This window comes from Melanotaenia boesemani, chromosome 16, assembly GCF_017639745.1.
Source record: "Melanotaenia boesemani isolate fMelBoe1 chromosome 16, fMelBoe1.pri, whole genome shotgun sequence".
Classification (NCBI taxonomy): Eukaryota; Metazoa; Chordata; class Actinopteri; order Atheriniformes; family Melanotaeniidae; genus Melanotaenia; species Melanotaenia boesemani.
In genome coordinates this window covers 32,027,615-32,042,801 of record NC_055697.1, presented here as the reverse complement: position 1 = coordinate 32,042,801, position 15,187 = coordinate 32,027,615, and the positions used below count along the sequence as shown (strand labels likewise).

The 15,187-nt window shown below is 43.3% G+C and overlaps 1 protein-coding gene across 1 annotated transcript; it reads right to left on the bottom strand.

The window, feature by feature from the left end:
* Nucleotides 1–327: 327 nt before the first annotated feature.
* Nucleotides 328–15,100, bottom strand: LOC121655848 (transient receptor potential channel pyrexia). Its single transcript, XM_042010716.1, has 19 exons — nucleotides 14,754–15,100; nucleotides 13,739–13,853; nucleotides 13,516–13,661; nucleotides 13,168–13,254; nucleotides 11,503–11,653; nucleotides 11,244–11,405; nucleotides 11,023–11,132; nucleotides 10,823–10,931; nucleotides 10,693–10,715; nucleotides 9,653–9,744; nucleotides 9,457–9,571; nucleotides 9,130–9,300; nucleotides 6,413–6,483; nucleotides 4,868–5,035; nucleotides 1,811–1,929; nucleotides 1,526–1,730; nucleotides 958–1,162; nucleotides 825–883; nucleotides 328–756 (listed from the first exon to the last, which is right to left on the bottom strand). The coding sequence occupies exons 1-19, from the start codon at nucleotides 14,838–14,840 to the stop codon at nucleotides 612–614; spliced, it is 2,340 nt and encodes a 779-aa protein (XP_041866650.1). The 5' UTR covers nucleotides 14,841–15,100; the 3' UTR covers nucleotides 328–611.
* Nucleotides 15,101–15,187: the final 87 nt, after the last annotated feature.

The following is a 15,187-nucleotide window of genomic DNA, read 5'->3' as shown; positions in this document are numbered from 1 at the left end:
CATATCTCAGCCATCGGTAAGCATCAAACAACAAACACCCTCTGCAGACCCACATCATCAATTTCTACGGTTTCCACCCGATGCACGCCTACTCTCCGGGTCAGAACAGACTTTGTGGCCATAGCTGGACTGCCTGGTGTGGTGGGCGCTATCGATGGGACACGTCAGAATCATCAACTGTAAAAGTATTAACACAGATGGTGTTTTGATTCATGTTTTGCACTTTATTGATGTGTTTTCTTTTTTGAATCTGTGAAGACTGATGAGTCATGGCTGAGCTGGTAATGAAATGTTCTGAATGTTTGTCACACTTACACCTACATTTTATTTCATATCTTTATTTGGAGTCAGCAGCACATGAATTTACTGACAGAGACCTAGAACATCGAAAGACCCAAGACAGCAAATCACAGCGTCAGGAAACATGACATCATCCATAGCAACGGGGGTCAGCCCCGCCCCTTTCTTGTAGCTTAAGAGTTCTCTCAGTTCATTAGTAAAAGTTACTCTCAGCAGCTTTGTGAAAAGGTTCTAAGAGGGAAGCTAAAAACTTTTAGTGCTATTAAGGAGTCTTCCTAGTGGTTTAAATCCTGGTTCTGATCTTAGTCCTGTCAGACAAAGTCAGTCCTGTTCTGAACCAGCTGCTGGACCAGGGCCCGAAGTTCCTTCAACTCTGCTCGGATGACCTGAAGCTCCCGGTTCTGCTGATCTTGGTCCTGAAGCTCCCGGTTCTGTAGATCCTGTACTGTTTGGACTCTGGTAGAGAGGGTCTGTGTTAGACCTGCTCAGCAACAAACTTGTTTTTTATGTCATGGTGATCTCACCTGGAACTTCTGAATGTCTCCATGTCCCTCTGTAGAACTAGGAACTGGTCCAGGGTCTCCTGCAGAACAAACCGACATCGTGTTCTGATCAAGGAGATTTCAAAGGGAAACATGATGTTCTGATGATACACACTTTGATCTGCACTGTGATTTGTCCACTCTGATGATGGAAGGTGGAGTCTGGTGTGATGTCATTGCAGGAATCAATGAGAGGAGAGCAGTGTTTGGACAGGTACTGGTTGTCATAGAAACGACGAAGCAGGGGCATGGACTCCTCCACCTGTAGGATGACGGCTGCCTGCTGCATCACAGCGTTAGCCTGTGAGTTATCGTGCACCCTAATGCATGCACACACGCACACACGCACACACAAACACACACACACACACACACACACACACACACACACACACACACACACACACACACACACACACACACACACACACACACACACACACACACAGAGGGAATATAAGCAGGACCAGTAAAATAAATGAACAGGTTAGTCAAGATGTGTTATTGTGTTAGTCCAGATCTGGTTCCACATGGTAGTTCAGGTCTATGTCCAGATCTGGATCCAGGTATCAGTCCGGGTCCAGATCCAGGTCTGGGCCCCAGATCTGAGTCCAGCTGGTAGTCCAGGTCCAGGTCTGGGTCCAGGTCTGGGTTTAGGTCTGGGTCCAGGGTTGACCTCTGACCTCTGGAAGGTGTCTGTTAGCAGGGCGATCAGCAGGTTGACACACAGGATGGAGGACGCAGCCAGAAAGGTCCCACACAGCAGAGGCGCCATGACTTCGTCCACTGTTACCATGGCAGCGTACTCATACTCGTCCACCAGAGTGATCCTGTACAGACTGTAGAGCAGACTGGAAACAGACCGCATGCTGGGAACTGATGATGATCCTGGGAAGATGTAAGTGACATCATCAGTAACGTCACTGTCCTCACAAAGGCAGCAATACAACGAACACAGTCACTCCGACCTCCAAACATGATCCAGAAGCTGCAGGCGTAGGGGATGAAGATCTCTGCGTACAGGAACAGGAAACGCATCACATCTCCAATGATGCTGCCCAGCATGACGATGAACGGTCCCATTAATCTGAAACACAAACCAATACATGATCAGCTGTATTGATCAACTGGAATGATGATCAGCTGCCTGTCAGGCTCCTCTCTGTTCTCGTTGCTCTCCACATAGGAACATCTGACGTTGTTCATTCATTCATGTTTCTCTTCTTCTTTCTCAGCAGGAAGGCCTGGAATTCTGCTGCTGGTTGACCGCTTTCCTGTCCTCTCCATCCACAACCAGTGCCGGAACATAACCGTCCTTCCTGGTTCCAGTTCTGATGGAGATTTTCCTTCCTGGTTCTGGTCCTGATGGAGGTTTTCCTTCCTGGTTCTGGTCCTAATGGAGGTTTTCCTTCCTGGTTCTGGTCCTGATGGAGGTTTTCCTTCCTGGTTCTGGTCCTGATGGAGGTTTTCCTTCCTGGTTCTGGTCCTAATGGAGGTTTTCCTTCCTGGTTCTGGTCCTGATGGAGGTTTTCCTTCCTGGTTCTGGTCCTGATGGAGGTTTTCCTTCCTGCTAAAAGTTTTTCCTCTCCAGTGTCTTCTCGGGCAGCTCAGGATGGAGGAATGAATTAAAAAGATTTGATACAATCTGTTGATTTCCTTAGATAGGAAATTTTCCCCCCAAATATGTTTATTGATTTGAAAAATATATATGATTTGGTCATATGTAAAGAAAAAATAGAAAGAAAAAGGAAGTTTAAGTTAATCAAGCATAATTTTTGTAAGTAGGGATGGAACCACACCACAATTTTTCAAAACCAGTACACAGACAAATACTCTGATATGAGTACTACTAAATCCTGTTACAGTTCACTGGTAAGGAGTGTGGACCTGAATGTCAGATGTGACTACTGACCGATTCATTATGTGATATATCAGATGGGCCATCCTGCGGTCGACCTCCAAATCAGTGGTTCTCAAACTTTATGAGCCACAACCCCCAAGATACATCAGTCGGTGAACGCCAACATACGTTGGTAAAAACCCCCGTAAGCCTGTAAAAACTGTGTTTCAGCTATGAATCTGAGCGAGTGGCCGTGACTTGTGGAGTCCCCCAGGGGTCAGTTCTTGGACCTCTTCTGTTCAACTTGTATATGCTCCCTTTGGGTCAAATATTAGAGAACTTTAGCATTAATTATCAAAGTTATGCAGATGATACACAACTTTATGTGTCTCTGTCACCAGATGACTGCAGCCCAATAGATTTACTGTGTCAGTGTCTGGAGCAAATAAACACCTGGATGAAGGAGAATTTTCTACAATTAAATGAAGACAAAACTGAGATTATTCTGTTTGGTAGCAAAGAGAAGAGGGTCAGCATTGGTAAACACCTGGAGACTCGGGCTCTTAAAATCACCAACCAAGTTCGTAACCTGGGAGTGTTGATAGACTCAGACCTGACTTTCAGCAGCCACATCAAAGCTTCACTAAGAAGCTTTTTACCAGCTCAGAAACATCAACAGAATTAAAAGTTTAGTCTCCCAGAAAGACCAAGAGAAACTCATCCATGCATTCATCTCCAGTAGACTGGATTACTGTAATGGTCTTTTAACAGGACTTCCTAAAAAGAGCATTAAACATCTGCAGCTCATCTAAAACGCTGCTGCTGGAGTTTTAACCAGGACTAAGAGATCTGAACACATCACACCAGTTTAACATCTTTACACTGGTTTCCAGTTTATACCGGTTTCCAGTCAGTCACAGAATAGATTTTAATTGTTATATGTTCAGAGAATATAAACCCAGCAGAGCTCTTAGATCCAAAGACTCTGGTCCACTAGTCCACACCAGAGTCCAAACCAGAGTCCAAACCAGAGTCCAAACCAGAGTCCAGACTAAACATGTTATGCTGCAAACAAGTGGAACAAACTGCCAGTGGAGATTAAACTTTTACCAAATGTAGAAACTTTTAAATCCAGGTTTAAAACATTTCTTTTCTCATGCGCCTACATGAAATCTGCATGGAAACTTTTTAACTTATCTTGCTTTTAATCATTTTAATGTAATTTATGATTTTATTGTGATTCTTGCTATGTGTTGCTGCCTTTTACTATTTCTTAATATCTGTAAGGGTCCAAATCTGCAGCTGGTTCTTTTAAGCTGAAATCTTAACTTTCTTACTTTATCTGAGCTTTTTTTTTTCTTTCTGTTTTCATGTAATCAATTTAATTTTTTTTAATCTTCATTTTCCTAATACACTTGTATTTTTTCTGCACCTTGCTGTAATGTTTTTATGTTTTGTGTAAAGCACTTTGAATGGTCTTGTACATGAAATGTGCTATACAAATAAATTTGCCTTGCCTTTCTGGACAGCTGTTGATATAAATACAAAATTCAAGGCTTGAAAAACATCAGAAACTTCAGGAGAACAAAGTAGATTTTGATTAATTTGGTTCACAAACATGCCCAAAATCAACTTCTCTCACCAACATAAAGCCATGTTCAGATTCTTTTACATGGCATAAGCTTGTTTATGCACTAATGTCATCAAAAACACTAATGCATTAATTTCTCAGATTAATCTCTTTGCATTAATGTGTTAATTTTGTCAGCCCTGAAAAAATCTCAAAATTTATTTGAGAAATGTAGGATATACCTATTCTTTTCTTCTTTTTTTCTTTCAGTGATCTGGTGACCCCTCTGAAATTAACTGACCCCCAGTTTGAGAAAGGCTGTGCTAAATGTGAGGCTTGAAAACTCAGAATCTTCATGAACAAGCAGAATAATATGGATTTGGTGGTAATATAATGTCTGCTAGCCAGTGTTTGTGAGTAGGTGGGTCAACATCCCTCTGTTTAAGTAAAATGACACATCCAGCCAAGAGGGAAGTGAAGGACAGGGTGCAACATTTATCTGGAGACAGGGACGCCCCCTCCTCAGTGATACCAAATAGAGCGGTCAGAGGGTTCAGCTGCCATCAGAAATAAAGTAAAAACCTTAACAGTGTAATATGTGTGTGTATGTTGTACCTGAAGGCTCTGACGTGTTTCATGAGACGCAGCCACAGGAAGATGATGGTGATGGAGAAGAATCGCAGACTGATGGTCTGAAGAGTGACGGATGGATGAAACACGTCGGCCATGTGGACACTGAAGGACGCCGTCAGCAGAGAGTAAGCCAGCCAATCAAAGACATTCCTGACAGCACACGGAGATACCAGTAAAACACAAGCTCTCTCTTCCGGATGTTATCTTCAAGTTATGAAGCAGGTGTTTGTTCAGACAGGCGAGGATACCCCAGCTTCATTCAAAAGTCAGAAAAGAAGACATATAAGACGGTAATAACTATATTCAACATATTCATCATTAGAAACATGAAAAGCTGATGGTGATGAGAGCAATAACGCTAGCAGCACCATGGAAACATCAGCTGAGGATGAAGCATAGTCAGGATGGAGGCACCGGGTCACCATGTTCAGATGGTGGCCGCAGACCAGCCGTCATCTGGATCAAGACTGATGCGGAAGAAATGACGGACAATCTGATTGCAGATTCATAGATGCAGTTTGCCATAACTGCCACAAGAGGGAGCACTTTCCAAGCATCCAAGTAAAGACAGAGACAAGGTTCATGTTGGTGCAACATCCTCCTCTGCCTCCTTTCTTTTCTTGTAACCAGTAACATTTTTTCCTTCTATACATCACTTACTTTATTTAACTGCATTTTGTACTTTATTTAACTGCATTTTGTAAATACAAAGGAGTGCTCTCCAACACCCCTTCCAAGGACTCCAAAAAGGGTGGTCGTTTGGTACATAAGCACAAACAACAGTCAGGACCTGTCCGCCCACCTGAAGGCTGAGAGAGGCTACCCTTTCATCCACTGAGGAAAACCCCGACATACAGGCGCCAAGCAATGAGCATGCCCACACCTGCTCAGCGCCTCTCACCAGAAGCAACAGGAGAGGGTCCAGCCCCTCTCAAGGACAGTGGTTCCAGAGCCCAAGTAACAAAAAATAATCACACAAATGAACTCTTCTTCTTAAGAATCCGAGCTCTGAAATTTCCAGATTTGATTCAGTTTAAAACATCACAAATAATATTTAGATCAAGAAATAATTCTCTGCTGTTTTCAGAATGAAAAGGGGGTACAATTAAAGAGGGAAATAAATATAAAAATGCATCAGTTTAAAACGTTTCAGTACCAGGGGTAAAACTATGGAATTTTATCAGATAAATTAAAGCAAAGTAAAAACATCTACCAGTTTAAAAGAAGGAACAAACTGTACATTTAAATACAAATCAGCTTGAAGAACAGCCGTTTGATCCAGGATGGTGAAAATAGAGTTTAAAGTTCTTGTTTTTGTCTTTTCCTTGTCTTTGTTCTGTTTTTTTGGTTTTTGTTTTGTGTGTGTGTGTGTGTGTGTGTGTGTGTGTGTGTGTGTGTGTGTGTGTGTGTGTGTGTGTGTGTGTGTGTGTGTGTGTGTGTGTGTGTCATTTTCTGCACAGTAAAAGATTTTGGTGGAGTTCATCTCATCATTTTATAAGTCTGGCTTCAGTTCAGGTGTGTTAGTACCACAGATCCTGGCTGTAGCTTCCCCTTATCCTGTGGATCTGTGCGATCTGGTCCAGAAGGAAACGCCTCTCCTGCGCAGAAACACAAACACATTAACCCTTAAAACTCCAAGCCATTTTCTGATACATATATTTTTTCACCTGGGTTTTTAAATGTAAAAATTCATGCAGCAACTGAAGCTTTTAAACCGAGTATAAACCAGTCAGCGTCAGACATGATGTTTCCAGCCTCAGCTGTCAGATTGGGAGGTAAAATAATGTAAAATGAATGTATGAATAGATGTAGCAGCATAAAGGTCGACCAGAAGAAGAAAGCAGAATTTATTACTAACAGAACTTTGTAGAAATAACACACAGATCAACAGTGACCAAACCTTTTCTCATCTCATCGTTCTCTCAAGTCTTGGCTTTCAGGAGAAAAAATATTGTTATTGAAACAAACACACAACAGAAACTATTTCCATGTTTCCACTTTTTCCTCATTTCCAGTTATTCCTGCTACTATTTACCTGCTATCCTCACTAAACCAACTCCAGCTCAGCTGCTTTGTGGCGCCACCGTGCATCAGAAACGTCTTCTTGGCTTTATTCCAGCCATAGAGGAGCATTATTTTTCTTCTTTTCACACACACATAGAACTTTCTGCTCACTGGTTGATTTTAAGCTGCTCCTGATTGGATTGTCCACTTTTCTGGGAGCAAATCAGATCAGATTCCAGTAAATGCTGGACTGCCCTTTGACAGATTCTGTTCATAACTTTTACAGACAGAATTTCAAGGGGAAGTCGGGTTTTAAGGGGTCTGGTTTGGTAAACTCTGGGCTGGGTTTCTGCTTTTAGCAGATGATGTGGTTTCATTTGCTTCATCAGGTCGTGATTTCCATCTCTCACTGGATAAGAGTCACAAAAGTTGAAGCAGCTTGTATGAGGATCGGCACCTCTAAATCCAAGACCATGGTCCTCAGTCAGAAAAGGGTGGCATGGGTCAGGAAAAAGGAGTTCAAGTATCTTGGGGTCTTGCTCATGAGTAAGGGAAAAATTAAGCGGGGGATCCAGCATCCGTATCCATTTGTCTCCATTACTGACAGAAAGTGAAGTTCGGGTATCAGGAGGGGCTCAGAGTAGAGCCGGTGCTCCTTTAGAGGAACCAGATGAGGTGGCTAAGGTATCTGGTCTGGATGCTTCCTGGATGCCTCCCTGTGGAGGTGTTCTGGGCAAGACCCAAGAAATACTGGAGGGACTACATCTCTTGGCTGGCCTGGGAACACCTCAGGGTTCCCCTCGAATGAGGTGGCCGAGGGAAATGGATGGATGAAGATTGCAGTCCTTTCATTGATTCAACCAACCAATTGATTCCTGTATGCCAAGTTCCCCCCTTTTGGATTAGATCTATAAGATTTGTGCCCTAACAGAAGGGTCCCTAAAAGGAGGACGGGTTGGATATTGTGGCAGCCATCCCAGTGTTTGCTTGTAGAAACATTAAAAAAATGCACACCTACCCATCTCGTACTGACTCAGACCTGTTGGTGGAAATAGGACTTTAGTGTAAAGACAAACAATAATGACCCTTTCTGGTACCCACTAAGCCCAGCCCGACACCACCCCTCCTGATTTGTAGGTGTTCCCATCAAGGAGTTTCCCAGGGCGAGTAGATACATTTTTAGCACCTACGCCGTCTGAGTTCTGAAGGTGTGGAGCCGGGCTGAAAATCCTGACATGTCGAGATATGAGGCCACTACTGGCCAGAATTTGACATCATGGAATGAGTCATGACAACGACCCTGCCACCTTTTAAACCCTGAAGCCATGACTGTGGATAACAACATTGGCAGAGTTGGCGTTTCATAAAGAATCACCACGGTCCAACACAGAGGTGAAGATCTTTTTGTGCTTGTTGGCCAACAAAACTCGTAATGAGAAGGTTTTTCAGCAATTGGCGGAGTTAATGGCAGCTCACGTTGTTGTTGTTCCATGTGTGTCGCAAACAAATTACTTCATGATACTTACTAGCCACCTTGCTAAGATGACCCCGCCCACACTGAACTCAGTTGGCCTCTTCTGTAATGGGAACAATTGGAACTGGGGTGGTGTGGTGTGGTGTCGGCTGAATTAGGGTAGGGCTAAGCGGGTACTAGTGAGAAATTGCCATAAAATACAGAAGGCTGAGGTTGTTGACAGCCTTGAAAGTGAGAAGTAAGATTTTGTCAATGATGTGGAATTTAATAGGAAGCCAATGGAGTTGCTGCACTCCATTGTGTAACGGGGTGTAATGTGGCTGAAGGAGGGGGTTCTGGAAATAATTTGGGCAGCAGAGTTTTGAACCAGATGCAGTTTATGGTTGGACTTGTCAGAGTTGGTGAACAGGTAAAACTGGGTGTCATCCAAATACCAATGGAACTGAATGTCATATTTTTGACAATATCGCCAAGACAGAGGAGGTAGATGATGAACGGGAAATGTCCAGCAGGGAAACTTGGGGTACACCAGAAAGAAAGGGGAATGGTTAGAATGTAAATAAGTGAGTATGTCTAGAAAGATATCATTTTAACCAGTCCAGGGGTGTGTAAGATTGTCCAATGACGGCTAATCTGCCGATTCAGAACATCTTCAAAACCAACATGTCTGTGGATCAGAACTTATACTACCATTGATACTTCTAGCTGTACTCACGCTGTATGTGTTGTTTAACAGATACCTTGATGATGTCATCGTATTCCCTACCTGAGGCCACATGGGATGTGAGTAGCGCAAGTCATCTTGGAGACGTTGCTCAGCCCACTCCTGCCAGAGGCGGAGCTTTCTCCTCGAATGCAGGATGTCCTGTACCTCCCTTAATACCTCCTCCAGTGTAATGAGGAGAGCCAGAACCACCAAAAGGACACGCCACCAGTCCTACGACACAGTTACAGACAGGTGAGACAGGTAAGACAGACCGGTGAAACAACGGTACATAGAGAAAGCTGTGATACCAGCATGTTAGACAGGTGTCACACATAAATCCAGAGACAGACAGGTAAGACATATACAGGAAAGATACAGAGAAAACACCTGAGGAAGGATGTAGCGATTAGGTGAGTCTCGGTGGACAGAAGCAGAGATGGCTACAGTTGTCCAGGAAATGTTGAAGAGCAAGTTGAGAATGAGGAGGAGCCACGCCCCCAACCTGTCAGAGACAAAGATGGACAGTCAGTAAAGTACAACAGTGATAATGTCAAACAAATCCAACCAATCAAAGAGAGTTTACCTTCCATAGAGTTTCCATTTCACTTGAATCAGTTTGAGAAACACTGGATTCATTATGAGGTCCAATTTCCCCTCCCGAACAACAACCTGCAGCTGATGAACAGAAACATTTGAACAGAACAGAACCTGTGCTCTGTAATCTGTAATCTCTCCTCTATAATTTGTAATCTGTGTTCTGTAATCTGTAATCTCTCCTCTATAATTTGTAATCTGTGTTCTGTAATCTGTAATCTCTCCTCTATAATTTGTAATCTGTGTTCTATAATCTGTCCTGTGTAATCTGTAATCTCTCCTCTATAATTTGTAATCTGTGTTCTGTAATCTGTAATCTCTCCTCTATAATTTGTAATCTGTGCTCTATAATCTGTCCTGTGTAATCTGTAATCTCTCCTCTATAATTTGTAATCTGTGTTCTGTAATCTGTAATCTCTCCTCTATAATTTGTAATCTGTGTTCTGTAATCTGTAATCTCTCCTCTATAATTTGTAATCTGTGTTCTGTAATCTGTAATCTCTCCTCTATAATTTGTAATCTGTACTCTGTAATCTGTCCTGTGTAATCTATAATCTCTCCTGTATAATTTGTAATCTGTACTCTGTAATCTGTCCTGTGTAATCTATAATCTCTCCTGTATAATTTGTAATCTGTGCTCTGTAATCTGTCCTGTGTAATCTATAATCTCTTCTCTATAATTTATAATCTGTGCTCTGTAATCTGTCCTGTGTAATCTATAATCTCTCCTCTTTAATTTGTAATCTGTGCTTTGTAATCTGTAGTCTTTAATATATAATTCTCCATGTGTAATCTCTAATCTGACCTGCAGTATCTATAATAAATCTTCTGTAATCTGTAATCTGCCCTTTGTAATCTATTTCTTTATCTGTAATCTGAAATCTTTCATTTATAATCTTCCCTGTGTAATCTGTAATGTATAATATTCCCTGTATAATCTGTCATTTTATCTGTAATCTGCCCTTTACATTTGTTATCTCTTCCTCTGTAGCCTACCCTCTGTAATCTCTAACACCAGCTTTAACTTACTGGAGATGTGGGCTCCACTGCTCCTATAACACAAGGACAGACAGTGATGACAGCAGAGTGGTACTTTGACAAGCCGACCAATCAGAGCTCAGCAGCAGTCTGCAGTAAACCTGTACCTGAGCTGAGTTACCTTGGAGGCCTTCAGGTGAGTGTGGATCTGGTTCCAGCAGGTTCAGGTAGAAGTACTGCTGCCTGGTCATCCTGTCTGTCACTTGAAACTGACTCAGCGCTAGCTGGGCCTGAAAACAACACACAACCACATGTTACCGCATATAATATATTTGTACCAGTTACAGCGCTGCTATCTGACTGTGGGTGGGGCTTTGTTACCACAGGACTCATCCGACCAATCAGTGCAGTTATACACAGCTGTCCGTCAGAGTCTTTCAGTCCTGCCTCGGCCCCGTGCTCCAGCAGGACGCGAGCTGCTTCGCTGCGCTCTGAAAGCACAGTGATGTCACTGATGATGTCACTGATGATGACTATAGCAACATGCTGCATTCATTTACTGCTTCATTCACTGGTCTAACTGGTGATGATGTCAGCAGTACCCATGTTTGCAGCGAGCTGCAGTGGTGTCCGCTGTTTGTAATCGGTGCAGCTGATGGAGGCTCCAGCCTGCAGCAGCAGCCTGATGGAGCCCACAGCATCGTTCTTGGCAGCATAGTGAAGCGGGGTCTGCTGGTCCTGATGAGTGCAAGCACCTGGATCCGCTGACAGATACAAGAACACCTGAGCCTGAAACCTTCCTTTTGACATCACACGTCCAATACACTGCCCACCAGCAGCAGTGTGTTCAAACATACACACCATCACAGTCCAGCAGGAACTGGACCATGTCCTGGTAGTCCAGTGCTGAGGCCACATGCAGCGCAGTGACTCCAAAATCATCTGAGCGCAGGAGGTCCGAGCCCCGGTCCAGAAAGAACCGCATCACATCCACACTCCATGCCCGGGATATCTGCACACACAAACATACACGTACACACACACACACACACACACACACACACACACACACACACACACACACACACACACACACACACACACACACACACAAACACATACAAATAAACAACTGTTTCTGCCAGAGTTCACAAACATGCAGTGTTTTTGTCCAGTTTTTGACCTGTTATAGTCAAATCGTGAACCTGTTAGAGTCATGGGACCTTTCAGAGCCATGTGACCTTTTAAAATTGTGTGACCTCCGCGTTATCCCTGCTTCATTTGTCTTCTATATGCACCCATCACAGACTGATCCAGAGCAAAGTTTTTTGTAGGATCCACTTCACGAATGCTAGATTAGTAAAAATGTACCCTTCCATTGGTGGGGCCTGTGGCAGATGTCACCCATCTCCGGCCGATCATGTACATGTTTTGGTCATGTTCTAAACTGATGTCATTCTGGTCTGATGGCTTTGCTACCTTAAGCACGGCCAATATGGACCTTCCCAAGGTGCTGAAGCATGTTGTCTTGTTTACGACTCTTTTGCATGTTGAATTTGCTTACCTGGAAACTTGCTCGTCCTCCTTCACATACCTGCTGCGTCAAAGGAGTTATGTACAATCTGAAACTTGAGACCTCAGGTTCCTGTTTAGGGCTCTGTGAAATTGTGTTATGCCACCTGGGATCCCTTTACACAGCATGCAGAGGTTCTTGATTACACCCACAGATTAGAGGTTGAGTAGAGAGAATCCTGTCCTAAAATTTTTTTTTTTTTTTTACTACTTGTTTAATTTAGTTATGCTTTCCCTTCTGTGTTTTTTCTTTGTTTTTTATTTACTTTATCTAAGGGGAGGGAGGTGGGTTGAGAATGTGCAGGTATGTATGTGTGAGTGTGTTGCAGACGGCTGGTTTAAAGGGAGGTTGGATGGCTGTTTTGGGGTGTTGCATACAGTCCTTTACTCTTCAATTATGTCATCTTTGTATATTTTGGTCGCTGTATGTCGATATTCATAAATGTTTAAAAATATTCAATAAACAAAGTTGGAAAAAAAGGATCATTTGACCTGTTAGAGTAACGGGATCTGTAGAGTCAAATCACATACTTGTTAGAATCATGTGAACCATTAGTCTTGTTGCCTGTTATAGTCATGTGACTTGTTAGAATCGTGTGACCAGCTAGTTAGAGTCATGTTACCTGTTAAGGCACATTTATGCTCAATGCAGAAGATGGTTAGCAGATGGATGGACACTTTCGTCCATCTGCTGCGTTGTTTGTGTGCATAATTTTGTCCGTTTTCGGGGGCCTTGTGGATCAAATGAAGCAATTCATGTGACACATGATAACGTTTAAAACAGATGTACCTATGAGGTAAAGAAGCAGGAATGGACCTTTAGTCACATGACCTGTTTGAGTCATGTGACTTGTTAGAATCATGGGAATTGTGTCCATGTGACCTATTAGAACATACACTGAAGTATAAATCATTGCAGTGAATACCAGCTGAACACAAATGAAATCATGTGACCTCGTGCAGGACGGTTTGTCCATATCTGTCTGAGCTGTTTGGATCGGCTCCATCTGAGATCACCTCGTCCAGGAACTGAAGGTCCACCTGAACACACACACATGTTCAAACCAACAGATACAGGACAAACCCTGAAAAGCATGTATACCTTTAAACATCCAGATGTGCACCAGATCCTGATCAGTTTAATCTTAAATGATTTAAACTGAGTTCAGGTGTTGTTAAACTGCCTCAGTTTCATCTATTAAAGTTTTCTGTTTCTTTCTTTTCTTTATCAGCATGGAAATGGCTGTATGACATGTGGCCATGGTTCATAAGAGACCCGGTCTGCATCCTGGTCTATCTTACCTGGTCTGTGTCCTCGTTGGTTGCAGCCAGCTGTCTGAAATGGTCCAGAAGTTTTTTATTCAGATTCTGGTTTTTGTTTATGGTGTCGGTTTCATCACCTACATCATCCTCAGCAAGACCTTTGTACTTCAGCTCCGGCTGAACCCCTGAAAACGTGTAAATGACTTAAAGGACAAACTAATCAGATCTTTAGGATGGACTGTCAAAAACCACCTGAACACACCAGCCAGTTTTCTTCTTCTCTGCTTCCAGCGGCCTCTGGAGTACGACGCCCACCGAGCTGCAGTCTTTACAGCTGCAGTCACAGATGACCTGGACTTTGTAGGACTCTCCAACACCTGAAGACACACAGAGACCTGAAGACACACAGAGACCTGAGGACACACAGAGGCCTGAAGACACAAAGAGACCTGAAAACACACAGAGACCTGAGGACACACAGAGAGACCTGAAGACACACAGAGACCTGAAGACACACAGAGACCTGAAGACACATAGAGACCTGAAGACCCACAGAGACCTGAAAACACACAGAGACCTGAAAACACACAGAGACCTGAGGACACACAGAGAGACCTGAAGACACACAGAGACCTGAAAACACACAGAGACCTGAGGACACACAGAGAGACCTGAAGACACACAGAGACCTGAAAACACACAGAGACCTGAGGACACACAGAGAGACCTGAAGACACACAGAGACCTGAAAACACACAGAGACCTGAGGACACACAGAGAGACCTGAAGACACACAGAGACCTGAAAACACACAGAGACCTGAGGACACCTAAGTAACAAATGAAAAGAAGTCAACAAGTGTTTTTTAGGTCTCCTGATTAGTTTTTTTGTGTTTTTAGTTCAGAAAACAGATTATGCTTTTCTCCTTCAGTCTTTATAAACCTGTTTTTGGGTTAACTTTGTTTAATTTATTTTCCATCCATCCATCCATCCACCCATCCATCCATCCATCAATCCAACCATCTATCCATCTATCCGTCCATCCATCCATCCATCCATCCATCCATTCATCACCTTCTCATGTCATGAAGAGTTCTAAGAGTTTTAGGGGGCAGGGCCTTTCTTAGCAGTCAGCGGTGGTGGACAGGTAATCAGTCCAATTCATGAAAAGAACTCCTTGTCCGAAATGACGCTCCTAGAACTGGTTTTTATACTGAGATGACTTCATGATGGAGTCAGTTCTCCTTCGTCTCCCAGGACAAAACTGTCAGACTCACCTGTGCCATGCTGCTTCTTTCCGTCATCTCCAACTCCAGTCCAGGGTTCAGGAAACCTACCTGGTTGACCTGAATCCCCTTTTTCATCCTGGTTCTATCAAGCCTCCGTCCACGAGGACAGAGTTCCACAGCTTCACACTTTTGAACCTTCAGGACCTGGATTCCCTGACTACAGTCTAACCTGGAGGACTAAGTAATAACAGCCTGAGTAGGACCTGTCTCAGTCAGAACCTCGTGGTTTAAAAGGACTGAGCTGATCTAGATCTGTGCTGCATTAGTGATTCAGTAAAAACAAACCAGTAAAATCAGCTGACATTTATCTGCCTGCTGACTGCTCAAAGGTTTACGATGTGTCTTATCAGTGGGTGGAGATGGGATGGTCCAGGTCCAGGGTCTGGCGCTAGTTTATGACAGAAAGAACTAAACAGGAGGAA

Bases quoted from the DNA above. Each gene is read 5' to 3' on its own strand.
- LOC121655848 (XM_042010716.1), bottom strand. From the start codon at position 14,840: ATGAAAAAGGGGATTCAGGTCAACCAGGTAGGTTTCCTGAACCCTGGA. The intron at 13,662-13,738 runs GTGTGTTCAGGT...ACACGTTTTCAG, and splicing joins GAGAAGAAGAAAACTGGCTG to GGGTTCAGCCGGAGCTGAAG. The intron at 757-824 runs GTGAGATCACCA...CCTCTCTACCAG, and splicing joins GAGACATTCAGAAGTTCCAG to AGTCCAAACAGTACAGGATC.